The sequence below is a fragment of the Alexandromys fortis genome, unplaced genomic scaffold, assembly GCF_014885135.2.
Source record: "Alexandromys fortis isolate MF-2015 unplaced genomic scaffold, M_Fortis_MF-2015_v1.1 scaffold_106, whole genome shotgun sequence".
In the NCBI taxonomy this organism is placed as follows: domain Eukaryota; kingdom Metazoa; phylum Chordata; class Mammalia; order Rodentia; family Cricetidae; genus Alexandromys; species Alexandromys fortis.
Genome location: NW_026067980.1, coordinates 2,866,739 through 2,889,221, shown reverse-complemented (window position 1 = coordinate 2,889,221; position 22,483 = coordinate 2,866,739). Strand labels below are relative to the sequence as shown.

At 46.1% G+C, this 22,483-nt stretch overlaps 1 protein-coding gene across 15 annotated transcripts in view; it reads right to left on the bottom strand.

Moving 5' to 3' along the window:
• Cacna1d (calcium voltage-gated channel subunit alpha1 D) overlaps window positions 1-22,483 on the bottom strand; it is a 424,715-nt gene that overhangs the window by 107,781 nt on the left and 294,451 nt on the right. For 11 of the 15 annotated variants that reach the window (XM_050158046.1, XM_050158057.1, XM_050158044.1 and 8 more), the window contains exon 8: window positions 15,102-15,205. In XM_050158046.1, the coding sequence (XP_050014003.1) occupies window positions 15,102-15,205 (104 nt within the window). Of the gene's footprint in view, window positions 1-15,101; window positions 15,206-15,775; window positions 15,880-22,483 lie in introns of all 15 variants that reach the window. The other 4 variants (XM_050158045.1, XM_050158050.1, XM_050158056.1 and 1 more) reach the window with 1 other exon arrangement.

Below are 22,483 nucleotides of genomic sequence, written 5' to 3'. Positions count from 1 at the left end.
CTCACACAATTCCACCCAAACTGGATAGCTGGACCCCACAGATCCTGCTCCCCAAGTCTGCACCTTCATCTCCATACTGTCCCCAACACCATCCCTGCCCCCGGATTCTCCTCCCTGCGATCTTCGTTTCATAGTTCTGAATCACTGAACACTTGCATAGCACCCACACTTCCTCTGCAGGGGCCTCCAGCTACAAACCCACTCTCCTGCCCCGCTTCTGGGCGGCCAGCTTGGAGCTCCCTGAAGGGCTCCGACAGGCCTGAGGCACCAGTTCCTGCTCACCTCCTTAAGGGAGCCCTCTCTGCCTTGGCAACCCCCACCACACTCCTAGGCACAAACCCTAGGCTGGATCATTGCAGCTGGAAGGCCCTGGCATGTCTGCTGTCCTGTTCACAAATGGCAGCTAATAATTCTTGGCAGAGGCTCTTCTGGGAAGAGGTGGCAGGTGGAGTCTGCCTCCTTCTGCATTAAAATCCGTTAGATGACACAAAAGTCCCCAAGGGTCAAGGACGGGAAACCCCAAATCTCTACAGGTTCTGAAGATGCCAGCAGACAATATAAATCAAGATTTATTTTATAGCAGAATCATAAGGGAATGAAGGAGTTAAGAGTGGATCAGTTTTTTAGTCTGGAATCCAAACCATGAGAAAGACATGGAGCCCTGCAGAGAAACTCTAGCAAGTGAACGTTCAGAGCCTCAACTAGAGGGTTTTCCTCTCCCGGAGAGCACAGTCAGACACAGGTGACATCTTTACATGTGGACAGAGCTTTTGGACTTTCAAGTCCCTTCCATTTGTCTCCTCACTTCTCAGGACATTCACGAAATGGGGTTGTCCCATTTTGACAAGAAAGCCTTAGTATGGGGAAGTGAATTGTGATGACCCAAAACACATCTCTAGGAAGTGGGACAGGAGTGGACTTCTGATGTCCCACCTTCCCCATACACTAGGGGAAGCTAGCAAGGATAGACATTGCAGGAGTCACTGCACCCCAGGCTAGCCCGAGATTACAGCCTACTGATGTAAGCTAGCTGAGGGATGCAGAGATCTCAGCCCAGAGACCCAGCATCCCAGGGTGTGCACGCCAAGACAGCAGCTTCTGAAACCTCCACACCCTGAGCTAGGTGAAGCCAAGCCAGGCTGCAGGACGGCTTCTCTGCGGAGAAGTCCTCAGTCAGCTGAAGACCCATGCCTACTGCACATCTTCCTCAGTCTCTGGCACTCTGATGCCTTTGTTCCCTGGTCGCCACATGCACCCTCATCCGTGCTGAGCTGGCTTGTCACTAACTCAGCCTTCTCTTCAACTTTCTAGCCCCTTCTGCGCCCTCTGGGATGCTGCCCCAGAGTGGCAAACTCTTCTGAACCCTTAATCTGTTTCTAGAGAACCCCAAACACCCCTTGATGCCTGCTGCTCAGTCCTGTGGACCCTCCTTACAGTTTATATGTAGGAATAAAATTAACTTTTGTGTGCTGACATGGTATCCTCTTTATCTAGTCCATGTCAACAATAATGCCGTCTATGAATAGAAACACATTTTTCTCCTCCCAAGTCTACTGCATTTTATTTCCTTTTGCTTTAACGCACTGCCCAATACTCTCAGTTCACTGCTGAACAGATGGGCTGATAGACTCAGTCACACCTTGCTTTGTCTTAGGAATAAAGTCGTTAGTCCTTAAACATTAACCATGATGTCAGCTACAGGTTTCTGTAGAGGATGACTTCCAGGGTGTAAATGTTCTTATGTAGTCATCCTCGTTCGCTGAGAATTAACAACGCTGCTGGAATAAACAGTCGGTGGTGCTTTCTGTGCTCAGCGTGAGGGTCACACAAACGCTCCTTCCCCTTATTCATGGGGTAAAACACACTGGGAATTTTTCCAAGAATGGACTCACTTTGCATCTCTATTTCACTTAGACTAAGATCTACTGACAAAAGAAATGCTGCTTGCTAATGTTTGGGGACATTTGTATCTGGAGCCTGGAAGGCTACGGCTCCCGTGATTTTCCAAGTTTGGGTGTTTAGATTATTTTGCATTATCAGACAGGCATTCTTCTAGAAATGACAAAACTTCTCCTAAGCAGAAAGAGTCCGATGTAGGCTGCTGGGGTTCTTTGAAAGCTTTCATTCCTGCATTTTCTTTAAAAAGCAGATACAGTTGGTAGGGATGTGCACACCTTTAATCCCAGTACTCAGATGGACTCTGTGAGTTTGAAGCCAGTCTGGTTTACATAATGAGTTCCAGGACAACCAGGACTACATAGTTAGATCCTATCTCAAAAGAATGGAACAAATATACAGCTAGCCAGTTATAAAAATGCTTAGTAAACAGTTTTCAAAGAATTTACTCCCCTGCAAATTATTGAATATGTTGTCATAAAGTTGTTTGCTCTGATCTCTTATCAACATTGGAATGTCTGTATTTTCTGTGGTGAGGTCTCTTATTACTACTGATTAGCTACTTTTTTTTTTTCTTTTTAAAAATATTTTTAGTTGGGTTTATTGCTTTCTCGAGCTTTTCAGAGTCCACATTGTCTCCATCTGTTGTCGGGTTTGATGCTTTTGCCATCCTTCCTCCCTTTCTGCACTGGAAGGCCCAAGGGGTAGGGGCTACACAACTGACACTTGCCTCCTCTGAGGGGGCAAGCCTCCCCCAGAGTACGACCTTAGATGGATGTGCAGATGCTGGCATACAGAATTCAGTGTTAAAGTATCTTTCAAATGCTTCTAGTAGTTCAGATGATATTAGAGGCAGATATGTTCCATATTTAAGAGATTTTATAGACAGGTTGTCATTGATTTCTCTTTTAAAGCCACGAGAGTTAGAAAAATTTACTTTTTCATTGTTGTAAAATTTAATTTCTAAAAATCACATCTATTCATTTATTGTTTATGTTGGAGTACATCCTATTTCAGGCATGTGGAGGTCAGAGGACAACTTGTGGGTGTCAGTTCTTTCTCTCTACCACAGGGGTCCTGGGGAGTCAAACTCAGGTTGTCAGGCTTGGTGACAAGTACCCGCTGTGTCATCTTCAGGCCCTAGAGAAACCTACTTTATTAAGAGTCAATCTCTAGAGATTTAGGAAAAAAAAATTTATGCATTCTGCCCCCATGTACATGTGGGCACCACATGCATCCCTGGAGCCACAGACGCCAGAAGAAGGCATCAGATCCCTTTCGTCAGGGGCGCAAACAGCTATGAGCTGCCATGCTGGGAACTGAACCCAGGTCCTCCGAGAGAACACCACATGCTCTTAATCACAGAGCCATCTCTCCAGCTCTGTTTTGCGATTCGGTGAAATCTGTTTCATAGCCATGACGTGGCTGTTCTATTTGTTCTGGAAAAGAACAGTACACGGCGTTCTGATAAAGCCAGTCAGGTAATTAGTTGATAGTGATTGACCTAATTGTAATCTGGATACTAACTACACTTGCTGCTTGTCTTTATCCCCTTACCCTATCGGTTACAGACAAGAGAGCCTGACCAGCTCCACCCACATTTGTGGGCTCACCGATGTGATGTTTCTACTTAAGTCTGACAGGTTGGCTTTCAGAACATTGTATCTGTTACTATAAACAAGCAGTACGACTGCATCTTGTGAGCTGACCTGGTCATCACAGGATCTCTTCTTCCTCTCCATCCATTCGTCCCTCCCTTCCTCCCTTTCTGTCTCCCTCTTGTCTCTTCCCTATTGCTAGAAATGTTCCTTGTCATGAAGTCCTATTGTCATGACATTTAATGTTAACCTCACTCCTTTGGAGTCAGTATGAAATTTTATGACGCCTTGCATTTTCACTCAGTCTAGCCATCTTTAATTAATGACTTTAATTAATTAAATGGCATGGTCTCTTCCGCAGCACTGGGTTATTGACATAGCAAGCTGTCTACCATCTTGCTGTTTCATCTGTTTTGTTTGCTTTTTGTAAGTTCTCACTACATAGCTCTGATTAGCCCCGAGCTTACAATCCTCTTGCGTCAGGCTAGAATGTCAGCATGAGCCACCATGCCTAGTGCTGCCTGCTTTTTGCGTGTACTGCACTTGCTTCGTCCGTTTCCTCCTCTCCTGACAGACTCCAGACAACTGACAGCTGCTCAGTACCCCGCCTCATCTCCTCTACAGCTTGTGACCTTTTTATTTTTAAAATATTAAGACTCATAAGCATCCTTACATTAGCATGGCAATCCCTAATTCAGAGTTTCTCCAATGGATGTAATATGTTAAGGATTTCACAACAAGAAGATTCCCCTAAGCCCCACCCCCTGCTGTTCTGTGGTTCCCTTTAAGCCCATTACGCTCTCCACAGTAGCATGATGCTACTTCTTACATTACATGACGTCACTTCAAGACATTTAGAAATGAGAAGAAACCCTTTCATTTTTCCATTTCTCATTTTGGGTGCTTATTTCTAAAGTATAGGTTTCTACTTAAAATTAATTTTCCTTTAGCATGAAGAGCTTCCTTTAACATTTCTTATAATGTAGATATGATTTGTTGATCCATTTTCTTTGCTTGTATTTAGAATCTTTTTTGCTTCATTTTACTTTTTTTGATGAGTAGTTTTGCTCCACAATTTTTTTTCAGCTCCTTAACCATTTTTCCTTGTTTTTCCAATATTGGGGCTTGAACCTTGGGGCTTTGTGCATGCCTCTTCCATTGACCTATACCTCCAAATCTTTTTCAGTTCCTTAAAAATGCCATTCCATTGAACAGTGGACTGTTTTTACTATGTCTGAAAGAGACGTCGATAGATTTTATCTTATTCTAGTATGTAACGTACTTTTCCCTACCTAATTTCATCTGTGTACATAAGGGTGGGGGCCAGAAGGCATCCTTGGGGTCAATGCTCTCTCCCTAACTTCCTGTAAAGTATTATCTTTAACCTTTGGCCATCTGAATTTGATGTGCCTAGAACTGGTTTTCTTTCCCATTTAGCAAGTTCATTTTATTTGCATGCACTGACTTCCCCGTCCTCTCTGTTAACTTCACATTCATCAGCTCGCCTTTCCTTGCCCTGCATATCTCTAAGTCTTCACTCGACTTTTCCCTCCAGTTCGCAGTTATTCCCAGACCCAGCGTGATTCCTGTGCTGATGTGTGCTATCCGTTTCTCTGGGGTGTGCACCTTTCCCTTCAATCTGGGACGGCTTTAAAGCAGTGACTTCAGAATCGATTACCTACTGATTGGATAAGTCTTAGCTATCACCTATAGCCATGCTACGGTCATCTCCTGATGCGTTTCTCTTGTCTCCCCTTGATTATGGGGTCTTCCCTGCTGCTTTTCACAATTTTTGACCATGAGACGAAATATATGGGGGAATTTTAATGAGTACAAATCTTTGTTTTGGCAAGGGTCTAATTTATTGGCCATTTGGCCTGGACCTATAGAAGCTTGATTTTTTTATACTGAAAAGTGGCTTCCAGCCAATGCCCACCTTTCCTGAAACCTCGTCTCAAACACCACATATGTTCTTTAGGGTTTACTCAGTACAGCTGGCCAGAGGCCAGCTCTGAACTCTCCGGTAGCCGTTTTCTGGCAGGCTTCTGCGTATGATTGGCACACGATTGGCTAAGCACATGGCCACGGACGTCAGAGGAGCTCTCTTCAGACTGCTGGAGCCCTTTCTCTGAAGATAACCCTTCACTACCCTGCCCTGCGGATTCCAGCTGTCCCAGCAGCCCTGAACTGCTCTTTGCCTCCTCAGCAAACGGACTGACAGGCGCTGTGAGCTTTGCCGCCCTCCACACCAGTTTTCCGAGTGTCTGTAGGCACGAAGCCAGGAAATTCCGGAGCTGTGGATCCCAATCCTGGGACGCTCGTTTCCATTTTCTGAAGACAGCCATGTTGTATTTTGTCCTGTTTAATACTTCTTTATGGCGACCTATCTGCGCTGGTACCATTATACCTGGTGGCTGGAGGTGGCTTCCAGCAGCCTTAGGTTGGCCTCTTCATGTCCCCTTTGCAATAAGTCCATTCAGATCACTGCAGCAATAATGTCTTTTATATGGAGATTTCCAGCGTTTAACTAAGAAAGTTTTCAAACATTCACAAAAGATTATAGAATGAATACCCCCTATATGCCTACCAGCTGAATTCCACAAATAATATCTGCTAAATTTCCATTTCATCAATCTATGCCTCTCTCTAGATAATTGCCAAGTTATCCTCTCTCCTGGTACATTTTTAAAGGTATTCTGAAGGCATTCAAATATCACAACTTTTTTTTTATAAAATTTAACTATCAATTCTACTTTTTAAATTTTTTTGAAACAGGATTTCTCTGTGTAGCCCTGACTATCCTGGAACTCACTCTGTAGATCCACCTGCCTCTGCTTCCCAAGTGCTGGGATTAAAGACATACACCACCACTGCCCAGTTAAATCTCATCAATTCTTAAAATGAAAAAAAAATTTTTTTTCTGTGACTTCGCTACACTTCAGCCATGACTAAAGCTTACCACAGGCTCCATCTACAAGGACACGTGTGATCTGAGCTCTGCTGGCCAGCATGCCCTCCCTTGTCTCCCCTTCCCCAAGCCCTCAGGTCCTCAGTCCCGTCATCCAGCTTTGTTTAGTTTCTTCAACGTCTTCTGCTTCTTCCTATTGTCCAGCCTTGCTGGACAGTTCAGGCTCAACTGCCTCTCCCTCCTTGCTTGCCTAAGGGGTTATTATTCTTCTGCAGTTCCTCAGGACTGTTTCCACATGCCTCAGCCACGCATCAGTTATGCCCACAGCATCATGTGTTCTTCTTTCAAACCATCTCTAAGGGTTTTTTAAAATCGTATTTGCCTTCTCAATTAAGCATGCTTCATAAGGACAAAAATTTCTTTTTAAAAATCACCCCTCTCTATAGAGAGAGGTTGGCCTTGAACTTGTGATTCTCATGCCTCAGCCCCTATACTAGAGCATTACGATGCTCAGGCCTCTACTTTGAACTCAAGATAGTAACCCCAGTGGCTAGTGCGGGACTTGGTAAATACATCTTCCTCTATGTAGGCATTCACAAATTACTCATGAGATAAACAGAAAAGCCATTCTTCTTAAGTAGAAGGAGAGGAGAGGGGATTAATGTGATCCCAACAAGACTGTCACTACTACTCCTCTCTTGTATGAACCTAACTAGATGGTACAGAAGTACCTCAGGGCCGGCCTCAGCACAGCCTCCGGGCACAGTCTCTCCCTTCCAGAGAACTGAAGAAAAGTTATTTAGAGACTTACACAGCTTCTCATGATTCTTCTGGGTGCTCAAATCCATATCCTGCCAATACTATACATCCATATCTCATTTGGTTCTCAAAGATACAGCTGTGAATTGCAGGGCTTTTAACTAATTACTTATTCTTTTCAGGGAAAAAATATCTTTTGAAAGCAAATGTATCTTTGTGGAGTTTAGGGCAAACAATTTACCTGGACCATCTCCTCACAAGCCCCATTCCACACATCAAGCAACAAGGCTCTCTCTTGTGCTGTGGGACCTATGGATGCTGTCTCATGCAGGCAAGGGGGGACTCACGCTTTGGAAGTACACATATACAGAGATAAAATGAAAACCCAAGAAGAAACAACTCATGGACAGGAACAACGAAAAGTTCCAGATATGGTAGATGGCTATCTTTGTATATACACCAAGTTCTACAATATCTGAGCCCCTAAAGCAACTTTACCAGGCTGCATACGAACAATGAACAGGAGAAAAAATCTGGCAGAACCTAGAAGCAACATCTCAGAAACAGACGTCAATATGTTTCTCACAAGAAGCCAAATTATTAAACTCATAAACATCCTTTTCATTGTAGGAGACTGTGAATGCCATCAACAGAATAAGGAACACATGAAAATTATGGCTTTAATTTCAACTATGAAGGTATCACCAGTTTTGTGAGGAGCTGAGCCTGTGCATAAAAATCACAGCAATGAATTCTACTCCCCCAAGACTTGAGATCAACAGACTCAACAGTCTGCGCCGCAATACCATTGCCCTCGAAAACCTTTTCCATCTCCTAAGCTGTATAAACAAGATGATCCCAGGTGGAGAGGAGATCGCTGATGGTCTGCTTTGGACACCGCTTTCCATGGGTCACATGAGGCCAGCAGTGCCTCCCAGGTCCTCAGAGGCCTTTGCTAGGTGTTATCGAAGACAATGTGGTCAGGAGCAGATGACAGCCACAGCTGACAAGCAAATGCATTCTACTCAATCTGTTTCTAGAGCCTGGCTGCTGTCCACTGCTGTTGCCAGGGAGACAGACGTCAGCTTGATGGAACAAGCATCAGCGAAAACTTTCTCTTACCTCGTTTCCACTGATCCAACAGCCATTTCTATGGAAACAGCAGCTGCCAGCCAGCGGCAGAGAGGTTGCATTTACTTGTTAATGTCAGGTGTGGCTACCAGCCTGCACACTTCCGGGGACCATGGTGCTCATGGTACTAGGATTCCTTTGTTAACTATGCAACAAGGGAGCTCAGGGTCCAGAGAAGATATAAATGTTTAGCTCTGTTCTTTAATAGGAAAGAGAAATTTCCATTTAAAGCCAAATTGGGGCTTAATTTCTTACTTTACCAAAGCCAAACCAAGGAGGCTCCGAAAGGACTGTGGCTTTTTCTGGTACCCCAACCTCAGTGTAAGTTCCACTCACATGACCTCAAGGAGGAGGAGGAGGACACCCCACGAAGAGGATGAGTTTTCCAGATAGCCTCAACCAACCAAAGTGAAACTATGCAAATTTTCAGAGTCTTTTCCTTCAAGTGGCCCTCAGGGATTACCCTGGCATTTTGGAAGCCAGAAGAGTACTAATCACACTGAGAAGGGAAACATACCTAAGAGGTCTCAGTGAGGCATTCTCCACACCCCCTTCTAAGACAAGCTCTCGCTCTGCAGCCCTGGCTGCGTGTAACACACTATGTAGGGTCAGGTTGGCCTTGAATCCTCGTAGAGATCTTCCTGCCTCAGCCTCCTGAGTGCTGAGATTAAAGGTGTGCGCCAACATTCATGGTCAAGACTAGACTTCCATGTGCCTCGTCAGTCATTTGCCAGAAGGGTTTTGCTGTCCGAGACATGGATTCTTACCGACTCAGTACATTACATTTCTCCTCTCCAGGCTGGGATAACAGTTATCTCGGGACCTTGGTGCCATCCCTCTTTCCTAAGATGCAGATATACCAGAGGTGGGGACACCTGAGGGAACCCCGCTGCTCACTCTCTATCAGCACATCCCGGTAGGGAAAGTGAAGTTGTCATGAAAAATACGCAGCACGACTATTCCCAGAGCATATGTCTTCGCTCAGAAATAGCTGCAAGTGATACCTCCTCCTCCTGGAGCGCTCTGCCCCGCGAGCCAGTGTTTGAGAGACACCAGAGATTTCCTAGCTCCCAATGCCATGAATATAAATGGACCAGCCTGCCTCACCATGCTGCAAGCCTGACTCTATTCTGCCACAGCACAGCCTGCATATTCTCCGCTGTAGCGTGCCCCCCCACCCCACCACTTGCTCTGTAAACCATCAGTCTTTATCCGAGGAAGCCAAGGCTTCATGAAAGCAGCCAAGTTTTCCGTTTGCCTAGGCCTGATGGTTTGTGTGTTCAGAATAGAGTCTAGGAAGTGACTTTCAAAAAGATGAACTGTTTTGAAAATTGCCCTTGCTTTTTTTTTTTTTTTTTCCTCAATGTTTGTCTTACCCAGTTTGCCCCCAACCTCCTCAATTGAGATAAACAGGCCTGGTGGTGGCTAATCTCCATTGTCAACTTGACTGGGCTTGGACTGTTCAGCAGGTCTGTCTCTGGCCTGTCGGAGAGGGTATTCCCAGAAATGCTTAATGGAGGAGGAAAGACGTACCCTGAGTGAAGATGGCACTGTCCACAGGCTGGAGTCACAGACTGAATATAATGGAAAAAAGCAAGCCGAGTGCAGCGTTCAAATCTCTCTGCCTCCTGACACAGATGCGATGGAACCCGCTGCCTCATGCTCCCTGCCAACCTGACCCCATCACTGTGAACTGTATCCTCTCGAGACACAGACCCAAACAGACCCTTCCTGCCCATGGTGCTTCTACCAGGCAATTTGTCACAACTACCAGGAAAGGAACCAGTATCGGCCTCTATTAGCAGCCAGTTCGGTGTCTGATTTTGAGGGAAGGATGGGACTTGGTAGATTTCGGTCTTACCAGAACAAAAGACACACACATACACACACACACACAAACTTAATTTAGAGCCAAATGGTTTTGAAGTTACAGACACACAGGCTCAGTTTACTTTCAGTTTTATGTGCTGAAAGCGGGTTTATGAAGAACGTTTATTGCCTGACAACATACAAGGCCCGCTTCAGAAAAAATTATTTCAAATATTTTTGTGAGATGTCAGCAAAAGCCTTGAATTCCCAGAACCAGTGACAAATGACTTTAACCTATTATTTCAAGCAGGCCCGGGAGGGAGCTTACATAGTAATATATTTTAGACGACTGCCTTACAACATTTACATACTTATAGAATAAAACATTTAAACAGATTGTATAGCTTTGATTTCTCACTAATACAAACCTGTCTTGGCCAACCGCTATTATTAGCTGGCTTAGAAAGGCTGTCTTATTCCAGATCGCCTATGCGTTCTTCCCAGAGCCCGACAGCTGCCCCACTGGGGTCTGCGTTCTGCAGTTCTCCGAAGGCTCCCTCCACAAAGTCGGGGGCAGCACTGGCTCCGTGTGCGGGCACCATAATGAGGAAAGTCAGCTCAGAGAGGGAAGGATTTGGCCCAAATCACACAAATGGCAAAAGGCAGAGAAGACTCAAACTGCAGCTCTGTAGGCTGGGGTGCTTGAGCACTGCCTTTGGAAATGTCCTTCCCTGCCATTAATGAGGAGGAAAAGGAGCCCTCACCACATCCAATGCCAATAACAACGACTTTAGTCTGCGCACACTGACAGAGAACTCCTATGCCCCATGGTCATCTGCTGGTGCGGAGTGTGGCGTATGTGCTGATGATAAATATTCTCTTAGGTTACATCCTGGGAAGTGCACAAAGTCTCCTCTTAAGAGTTTCCACAGAGCCCCCTAGGCTGCCTCTGCTTTACCAGGGATGGGGTGGGGGGGGAGAAGATCTGTGAACTGAAGATAAGGATATCCTAGATGAGTAAAAGCTGGGAAAGCCTTCCTCACGCCGTTCTACATTCACTCTGTGAGGCAGGAGCAAGGCAGGCTTATTTCTGAAGTAGAGACTAAAGATCAGAGTGACCAAAACCCATCATGAACACGGGACCTGGGTAAGGCCAGGTCTGGTGTTCCTCGAGATTTCAGAAGCCTAAGAAGTCTCTCTTGAGCACAGAGGTGTGCAGATGGCAGGTGGGTGCTGAAGTAGAGAAGCAGGCTACCGCCCATGAGTACCACTGTCCCCTGGAGAATTCCATGGCAACTCTATGAGACCAGGCACTGGGGTTCCACATACACTGAGCAAACCTTGAGAGGGTCAAGATGTAAGGGAACAGCCTTACAAGTGAACAGACCCCAAGCTGCTAAAGAGCCAGAGGGAGAAGATAAGAGACAGCAACCACACAGACTTTAGACCTAAGGGAGGCAGTCATTTCAGTTCTCCTCCCATCATAGGATTCCTTCAAGGACAACCAAATAAGGCACGGCCTTACAGTTCCAGGCCGCTCCAGCTCTTCCCACGGGGCGCCATCAGCAGCAGAGATGGTGCCATCTGCACCCCTGCTCACACAGCACGCAGCTCACCTTAGGGAGCAAACAAAACGAAACCAACAGCATTTTCAGAGACCCAGCCTTCAAATGCCTTTAAAATGTGCAAACCCAAAACCAACCGTGTAGATTAAGATCCAATGGGATGCCATGGCTGTAGGCAAAGGAAGGAGCCACAGATGCATAAGCGGATATTTAAGAAGGGTTAACATCCAGGCATCCTGGTGAATGCTTGCCATCGCAGCACTCTGAAGGCAGAGGCAGGAGAATAGCCACCAGTGTGAGGTAAGGATGTACTGAACAATGAGATGCTGTTTCAAACACACACACACACACACACACACACACACACACACACCACACTAAAACAAGCAAGCAAACAAACAAAAGGGTTCAATGTCAGACACATCTAGTGTCACTGTCACTAGTGAGGCCACATTAGAATGGCATGGCATAATGCATGAGGTCTTGAGTGACCTATGATGGGATGCTAGGAACCCGGTGCTTTTGAGATCACATGCTAGTCTGAAAGTCCCTTAAGGTTGTGCCACAGAAATGTCTTCTGGCCTTTTGTGTCCTTCTGGCTCTATAACCCCTCTAGTATTAAAGCAACAATTCTAAATTTGCTTTAACAATAGCAACAAAAAATACAAATGGATAACAAGAGGGCACAGGCAGGCAGATTAGTACAGGAACCCTCAGAGGTGGTGAGGTGGGGGAGGCCGGAGGAGCCAGAGAGTTTCCACTTGAAGCCCTCCCCTTGGCTCTCCCAGCTATAGTGCTTGCTGTACAGCTTGGGCTACAGCCTGGGCCTGAGGCTGGAGCCTGCATCTTAGACACCTTGGCACCCCAGGCCTCAGGCCCAGAGCCAGGCCCTCATCAGGAATGGGGAGGATGCTAGCCAAAGAGCTTTGCAGAGGCAGCTCTGACGCCACCCAGAGCCTGCCTCAGCATTTCTTACCCAAGTGGCTTGGGGGGTACAGAGGTAGGGGAGGGAGTGTGCATCCCCTGGGGGTCTGAGCACAGTGTGAGCCGACAGCTAAAAGCACCAGGAAGTCTTAGGCTTGCTTTTTAACACCGAAACATCATCTGGTCTCTCCTTCCTCGTTTTCATTTAATATAAAAATAATGCCTTTCAAAAACTTGCTATTTTCCTTCAAGATATGTTCCAGTAAACTGTTTGGTGGGGATGTGTGTTTTTTTAAACCCTCTAGTTTTGGGATCCTCCTACAAGGCTTCACGTTGAACCCATGTCATGATAATGGGAAGCCCCTGCCCCCATCTTCTGTTTTTAGCTTTTTTAAAACACCTCACGATTTGGCTGGCTTGTATCTCTGCTCCATCACGCCGGGGCAACAGTTCCTGCCCAGAGAGGGGGAACTAAAGATAAGGCACGTCACTGGCACTGTTAAAATTAGTGGTTTCCATGGCCTCCGTCAGTTGAGTTGGGTTCAGGAGACATGGGGCGCCAAGGAACTCACGAACACAGCTGCAGCTGATGGCCTTGTATGGGGAGTTCCTGTGGCAACGCTTCTGCAACTAGAACCTCCACTCTCACCACAGTGACCCCAACTTCAGGCCACCAGAGGCTCCAAAGGAAGAAGGCCTTGTAGCTGGACATGAAGGCTCACGCTTTTAATCCCAGAGTTCAGAAGGACTCGATAGTGAGTTCTATACTAACCTGGGCTACAGAGTTAAGACCTTGTTTCAAAAATGAAAAGAATAGAAAAGAAAAGAAAAGAAAAGAAAAGAAAAGAAAAGAAAAGAAAAAGAAAAAGAAAACCAAATGAGTGATAAAGTCAGGGCGGACGGCCTTTTAAAGTTCACAGTCTGTAGAAGGGAGCTGAGGTGGGTGCTGGGTGCTCTCCTCCCAGTCAGTCCCCACTCCTTGCTCCTCTCACGGGTGGAGGGAGGCACTGCTTCAGAGCCTCTTCTAGATAAGGGACTTTTATGACTGTGTTTCATGACACAGAACTGACCACACTCAATTCATGGCAAAACAGGTCTGGAGGAAAACAAAGAAATGGGTCCAGACAGATAAGTGGGCTCTGCATTCTGCTCTGAAAAAGACAGTATCTCCAAAAATCGAGATAAAGCTCACTCTACTAACTCAGCAACATGATGACATCGTGTCCCGAGATACAGCCTCTGAAAGAGCAAGATAAAGCAAGCGAGTCGATAAACTCACTTGGGATGAAGTCCATCAGTGTGATTTCCTGAGAACTTCTGGGCTCAATGCAGTGGCTAGGGCCAGGGGGGGGGGGGTGGTATGGGTGCCTTCTAGGCTGCTCAGGGCAATGGCTGTATGCTGAAACTGGTGTGTGTGTGCTGTGGTTGGTGGTGTTGTTTTTGAGTTAAAAATTGGCTATTTAAAAAAAATTAATCCTTAAAACTTCAAATTGTACAGACTATAAATATTATATGTCTAATTATTAAGGCAAAGCATTTTTAAAATGCTTGTTTAAAATTGAATACAATTCTCAATTAGATATTTTACCTAAGTTATATTTTAAGTATAGGCAACAATACAGATAGAATTAAATAAAGTAAGACTCTAATGATGAGGAACCCACAGTATTTTCCATGCCAAAATCCATCTCCCACTTATCCAAATGCTTTTGAGAGAGCCCCCAGACCACTTTGATGGCAGTGCTCCATTTTCTGGGGGGTACCTCAGAGATGTTGAGATTCACATCTGCTCACGGGAGCTTTGGAATACCATCTCCCACCCCTGTGGGGCACAGCCTACGGCCCAAGGCTCTTCCCAAGCCCATCTCCCCTGAATGGAGGGTAAATACAGAGATAGGCATTAAACAAAATGAAGTTTTAAAATGGTGACCAAATGATGGGGACAATAAGGGCATGGGGAGCATGTGTGTAAACGCTGAGCATCATTCTGTATTAAGGAAAGATGAAAGCTGAATCAGACGCATAACTCACGTGGTGACAGCAGTGACAAGTCGAGCCAACAAAGGGTCCCAACCCCAGGAAGGGGGGCTTTTTATGTACTAACGCTGGGTGTTTACGTACTAACCTAGGCTTGCGCACAAGCTCTGAAACTGCACTCTTCACAATACAGTGACTAGAGAAGGCCAGGCCATGTACTTGGGAGTGAAACCCATGAGAGACCACAGTCCCTCCCCAGGGGAGGCCAAGGCTAGGTCACCTTTCTCTTGCTGTAATTCACCTCTAAGGGAAACTATTTTCCTAAGTTAACAGGGCTTGGCAAGCGTCAGAAACACAGAATCTCACAGACAGATACAGGCAGGAAGAATCACAGTTCAACCCAGAAGCAGCACACAGAGGGAACATCAGAGTCCAAAGGCATGCAGAGAAGCCAGCGGGGAGCAGCTGGGAGACAGGCAGGGCTGCCCCCCTTGTGGCAGCGAGAGGATGGGCAACACGGATCCAACTGCTTACCCACTAAGGACACCAAGAACCAGGTTAAGGACGAAGAATGAGCCAAGGATGATCAGACTAACAAAATACACCCAAGGCCATTCCCATCCTATCGCATCATTTACCTGTAAAATGTAAGGAGATCAGTTATCAGTTATCCGTTTACTAAAAGAACAGAGCCTTGGTTGCAGCTGCAGGACCACTCAGGGCTTTGACTGAAGGTCAGTGTTGTAAGGGAAGGGCTTGGAGGAGCTGGGGTGGATGGGGCTCCCTGCACAGTTTTCCTCAGGGCAGGGAGGCTGAAGTCTTCAGGAAGGGACTTTCTAAAGTCAGCCTAGACCACTCATTTAGCTAGTTTTGTGCCAATTAATGGGCACTGTATTTGGATCCAGACCAAGAAAGCAATTATAAATGTATCTCATTTTAGGACAGACAAAGGGCCAAGCAAGGGAAACTATTTAAATCCCAAGCAACAATACTGATTTAATTAATTTCTGGTCAATAATCTCTCCATAGCTTTCTTTCATGATAGCTAGTGAAGTTCCAGAAAAGAGCTTGGTCTGGGGAGCCCCACCAGAAGAGAAAGCAATACAAAGGGACTGGTACGCACCCACTTGACCCCTCCAGCAAAGGCTGTGTGGTCTTGGCAGCTGTCCCCAGGACTCTGCTTTCAAGATGAAAGAGATGTGGCTTACCCGCTCAATACACCAAGTACAAGATTTAGTACGAAAAATGACCCAAAGATGACGAGACTGACAAAATATACCCAGGGCAATTCAAATCCCATAGCATCATTCATCTGTAAGAAACAAGATAGGCTCACAGGAGCGGGTTAACGGAGGAATCTAGTAAGGAGAGAGGGTCACGTTAGAGAGAACATTCTATACACGGAACTAAACATTTCCTTAAGACTGAACTCAGAGACAACAACAGTCGGCAGACATTCATCACACATTCCCAGCACACACAGACACACAAGCACGCCTGCACACACCAGACAAGACTCATGGAGGCCTGGGGCCACACAGCAGGGCCTGGTTCCAGGTAGGGAAATGAGCTGAGATCCGGCTCCATCTCAGGACCCTGTCTTGCTAAGAAGCTTCCAGGGGAAGGCTCAGAAGAAGGGAGAGTGAGTGCTGTCCCGGATCCTCGTGGCTGTTCCACCCCAGGAGTTAGCCCTAACCGCTTTTAAAATTTGGTGGAAAAGTCTTAATTATAGAGTCAAACCTGTAACATGTGACTCTATAAACTCCTAAAAAAAAAAAAACAAAAAAAACAAAAAACAAGAAAACAAAAAACTAGCTGGGCATGGTGGCACATGCCTTTGATCCAACACCCGGGAGACAGATGGATCCCTGTAGTTCAAGGTCAGCCTCGTCTACACTGGGAGTTCCAAACAGTCACCTATACAGGGAGACCCGCTCTCAAAAGAAATAAATATATCTCCAACAACTACTGTCTATTCGAAGGTAACCATCCTGCCTATCTCACCAAGGACGCCTGGCCCTTCTCACCTTTGGATTATCTGCAGCCTGTGAACACAGGACCACTAAATAAACATGGAACCAAGAAAGCATTTCCAGAGTCAATAGTTGTCAGTGTTTGGGATGCTCTGGGACTGGGCTTCTTTCTCAGCTGCACCCAGTAAAAGAACCTGGCTTTAATTGCGATCTGCCTCACCCTGACTCTGTGACCTAATAGGTATTCTAAAGGCAGGACCCGGCCAGAGAAGCGGCTGACTACTTGGAAGAATTCAACTGCCCACTCAGGCATGGCCTCCTTGTCAGAAATGGTTTGGAACTGAGCAGCCTGCACAGAGCTGTGTGAGGGGTCACAGCTGGATGGAACTTTCCAGCAGTGCAGGTCAGTGTTCCACGGGACAGACGCCTCACTGAGAAAGGAGACGCTCCGATGTTACCGATCAGGTAACAGGCCCTGCTCTGCAGAAGCACCCTGAATCTTCAGCCAGTCGATAATCCAGACAGGCCGAGTGCTCTTCCTGTCAGGGGCAAACCTTAGGGTTTTTAAGCTCTGTGCCCTTTTGCCCATGATCTGTTTCCAGATTTCAGCTTAACAGAAAGCGGTTCATGCATCTCAGAGTGTTTGCCTCATGCAGAAGCCAAACAGGAAAAGGGAACAGAAAAAACAGGAAAACCTAACATCTGTTGTTGAAATCTAGGGAGAGGGCATTAACTCCCTTCTGAAACACCTGTTTGGCCGCATGAAAACCGATGCGTTTAATAGAACCCCTATCCATCTGCACATCGGCAATTAGAGGAATGAATGAGCCAGGGCTATGGCTCCAATTGTTGATCTAATTAAGTTGGATAAACTAATTTCAGCAGGAAGGCAGAGGGTAATTCTTCCAAAGCAACTACACCACCAAACTTATTTAAAAACCCACATGCGGGGTGGGGGTGGTGGTGGTAAGGCTGTCTGGAGTAGCAGAGTTTCAGCCTTGAATCTTCTAGCCTCTGCCGGAGCAGGGTGTGTACGAGGCAGAGGAGAGCGAGCCAGTGCACGGCTCTCATGAGACACCTTACTCTTGAGACTGGCAAAGTCTGCTGAGCAGGCCATCTCCTCACCGGCCCTCCTCAGGCCTTGGTGGCATCCGAGTAAAGCTTTGGTGACAGCTGCAAAGGGAACATCTCACTTAAAGAAATTAAGATGCCTTTGAATGTCTTGGGAGTAGGGACTTTGCAGACTTGCGTCTTCTCAAATCAGTGTCACCCAGGACAGCTGAGGAGGACGGAGGGAGGCAGGAGCCAAACACAGCCAACTGGAGCATCTCCTCTCTCTGCCAGAAGAGATGAAACTGAAGCTCCCAGGCCAGGCTTTTCTCCCCACAACACCTGCTGCAGAACTGAGTCCCTAAAGCTCATCATACACCGAAGTGGGGGAAAATTCACAATTTCTGGGCTGGTCCCCGCATCACAGACACACTACCTGCCCCAGGCTTTGTCTGCATCCTCTTCATCAACAATGGGGACACCGCCATGAGGGAAAGAACTTCGATTTATATTAATTTTTCAAGTATTTATGTCAGTCTCATCATAGAGGGCCACCGGCCGCCCAAGCCAATTTTCCATTTCACTTCAATTTTCTCTTATTTTAAAGGCTCAAGTGCCCATGGATGCCTTGAGTTAAAGGAAAGCAAGAAGGCTTTTTGGTTTTTCCAACTCTCAGAAACAGCTGGAGAGCCTTAGAGCATAGACTGTGGGAAAGGCAAGTCTTGGCTGCTTGGGCATAGAAGAATTTCCCAGGTGCTTTGACGGACAGGTGCTGTCAGGTCAAGTACTGCTAACTAAGGTCTGTCAGCCAGCACGTCCACAGTCCACATCCGTGTACACCCCTGAGGAAAAAGCTTGGTGCTAAGAGGCCATGGGGACTCATACAGCGCTCTCCTAAAACCAACGCTTTGCTATTAATTTCCTACATTTCAAGCATCTCGTCTGGAGTAAACAAACAAAATCAAAGTTGAAGGAAAAAGATCACGTCTACAAGATGCTAATTGTGCAGCTGTAAACAAGGGCACCAAAGCCCCGAGGGATCCAGAACCTGCCTGTCCAGCACTTTCTCTGTGCTGCACCACCATCTCTATGGACATCTGCGTGAGCTGAACAGCACTTTAAATATGTTTGTGGGGTTCAGTTTGTGGAGAGTCTACAATACATTTCCCCGGCAGCAGCTCATGATCCCAACTGCGCACATCTCCAAACAGCTCTGCTCCAGGTGTGCCTTTGAGCACGTCCCTTTCCATCCCTGCCAGACATTTGCCAGAAACTCGTGAGAATTAGGACCTTAGTGCACCGGAGAACACAGACTAAATAGAAACTTGTCTAGATACGAATACTTGGTCCACCATACACAAAATCCTAAACTTTGAGAGGTTTGTTTGCAATTGATATTTAAAACTGAATCTCCTTTCTCTTCCCAGCCCATCTACACCAGTGAAGCAGTGGGCTCGGTCCGGTGGGCTCAGGGTGGCAACAGTCATGTGTATTTTTTGAGCACTCACTTTCGGCCAGGCTTTGTGCTGAACAGAGATGTTCTATTCTAGGACACAGCTGTGTGGCTTCCAGCTGACTGTGGCCCATAAAATACTGGGAAAGTTTAGTTCCTTGGCTCCTGCCTATCTTTATGATGAGCTAATAAATGCCATCAACAAGTGATTAAAAATAATCCTGACGTGTTTCAGACAGTAAGGTCTTAAAGAACACTCTGGAAGACATTACTCAGCTGCCCCCTAGTGTTATAGAAGGGTCCATAAACCACTGGTAAGTGGAAGAATAATAAGGAAAGTGATGTGGGAGTGTCATATATCAATCTGTTGATTTCATTGGCTGAGCAATAAAGAAACTGCTTGGCCCTGATAAGTTAAAGCATTGGTGGGAGGAATAAACAGAATAGGATGCTGGGCAGAAGAGGAAGTGAGGTCAGACTCTGCTCTGCTCCCGGACAGACCAGACAGCTCTGCTCTCTGGAGCAGAGACACCATGATGGACGGAGGCTAGAATCTTCCCGGTAAGCGCACCTTGGGGTGCTTACACAGATGATTAGAAATGGGCTAAATTAATATGTGAGAATTAGCCTAGAAGAGGCTAGATAGAAATGGGTCAAGCAGTTAAATGAATACAGTTTGCGTATTGTTATTTCGGGCATGAGCTAGCCAAGCGGCCGGGGTGTTGGGGACACAGCCCCGCCGCTCCTTATTTCAACAGGAAAGCCTACTGGGTTCCAGTCAAGGCCAGCTGACCCTCAACTGTGATCTGAAGGCTGAATCCACCTTTCTTTTTATATGATTCTCAAAGCTAAAACTTGGCTTCATGTTTTTACATGGTTGTGTCCATGGGGGAAAGTGAGAAAGAGAATATGATGTATGAAAGGCACAGGGAATTCAGGTTTCAGGGCCCATAAGTGAAGTCCAGCCAAGATAGAGCCATATCCATTCAATTATGCTTATCCCATGGTTGGCTCCAAGCTCAATGGCAACGTTGATGGCTGGGATGGGGATCACGTGCCTGCAAGGCCAAACATATTTACTCTTAAGCTCCTTATTAAAATGTTCCCAGACTCCTGCCACTAATCAAGGACTCCAAACACTTGCTGGAGGACCCTGAGGATGCTCAGGGGTCTCTTTCTACAGCACGGTCTCCATCTTCAAGACCTCAGATCTGCTAGGACATGCTAGAGGCAGAGAGATGTTGGGGGTTCCGTGTGCTCCTCCATCATAATAAAGGTGCTGGGTAATTTACAGAGTATATAACTGAATAGTCAAGTTATTAACTATGTGTTGTCATAGCAACAATAAAGATCATTTCATCATCATAGATGAAACTCAGTCTTAAAAAAGCAAGAGGAAACGGGTATTTCTGGGTGCAGGGTGTTTTCTCCTCCTCTGCCACGTGCTCCTGAAAGTGTCTCTGACAGCAGCACATCGCTGGGAGAGAACTGACGTGCAAACATGTAAATAAACTGAAGAACTGTCCATCAGTCAAGGCGTGTCGGATCGGCAGCTAGCAATTCACCGTGAAAACAGAAGACATGACCGAGGCAGTCACAGACTTTTAACTTAAAAAAAAAAGAAAAAGAAAAAGAAAAAAATTCTCTCCTGTTTGGGGGAGGGAAAGGCAGAGCTTGGGGCTTTTGCGGATGATGGGTTCTACTTATCCGCCATTGCAGGGGACCTTGGGACTGAGGTTTTGCTCTGCTTGGGAGCTACAGTTTAGGAGACAGGAGTGAAAGTCAGCACTTCACCCAACCCTAGAGCTCAGTGGCTGGCAAAGCCCGGCCTTCCTCTCCATGAGAAGGTACTGCGTGTGGATATAACTAACATTTGTGTCTATAGATACACGTACACATGTGCGCACACACATACACACACACACACACACACACACACACACACACCTACAACAATCAGGAAAATGGATGAAGGACAAACAAGATATAACAAGTTAATGACTCTCATTCTCCACTTAGCAGGATATACAGTCGACCCGGAGTATCTGCAGGGAGCAGCCACAGCCAAAGCGCCTCAAGCCCTTTAGATAAAACAGCACAGTATTTGCATATGGCCTATATCCATATACCCCCATATACATATTGTTTAGGGAATAAATACAAAACAAGTCTGGACACATTCAATTAGGATTTTTTTCCCTCTGAATTATTTTCAATCGGCATTTGGTTCAATCTTCAATCAGATGTGGATTGAACCTACGGATGGAGGATCTGCAGATACGGAGGGCCAGCTGTACAGGACTGCCTATAATCCCACAAGCATAGTGGTCACCGATGAAGAGAAGCAAACCCACGGCTACGCATCAGATGGTGCGACCTCTGATGGGAGAGAGTGATAAGAAATGTACCAAGTTCAGGATTTAGGAGCTAACAGAAGCTGCTTGCTTCTCCTTTTCTAAACCTTTTAACCAAGAAGCTGCCTATTCAAGAAATACTATTAATTTCCTCTAAACCAGTGGTTCTCAACCTTCCTGACGCTGAGACCCTTTAATACAGTGGTTCCCAGCCTTCCTGATGCTGCGACCCTTTAATACAGTGGTTCCCAGCCTTCCTAACACTGTGACCCTTTAATACAGTGGTTCTCAACCTTCCTGATGCCGCGACCCTTTAATACAGTGGTTCCCAGCCTTCCTAACACTGTGACCCTTTAATACAGTGGTTCCCAGACTTCCTAACGCTGTGACCCTTTAATACAATGGTTCCCAGCCTTCCTAATTCTGCAACCCTTTAATGCAGTTCCTCATGTTGTGCCCCCCACCACAAAATCATTTCCTTGCTATTTCATAACTGTAATTTTGCTAGTTATGAATTGTAATTTATATGTCTGATATTCAACCTCTCCCAAGGGGTTGTGATCCACAGGTTGAGAACCACTTCTCCAGTTAACTATTGGAGTATTAGTTTGACAAATTTAGATTTGGGCTTAAAAATCTATATACTTTTATATTTTCCAGAAACGCATCTACTATGCAGTAAAAAAAACATTTCTAAACTTCTGTGAGCTGTAAAAGCTCTGCCTATACACAGTCACTGGGGGAAATGGCTGCTGTACTTTATTTATAGCCAGCCCTCCTGGCCCTGGCAGGAATGAGAGAAATCAGACCCTAGTCACCAAGAGGTTAGTCACCTGTGGGAGGGTCAACCAGCCCTCTGTCTTGCCCTACCATCTCTGCTAGGCGTCTTTGGCTCAGAAAGAGTGCGGTAGAGGCAGGACTTGTGCTGGCCCGGCTGACATTGATGCCGGGGATGCGAGAAGCAAGTGGAAAGGAGAACAATTGATGGTGCGCTGTGGTCACATAAAGCTATGGATGCAGGAAAGGGGCCTGGCTGTGTCCCCCGCCTTCCCTTTAGGATCTGGCTCAATAACTGCCTTTATGTGT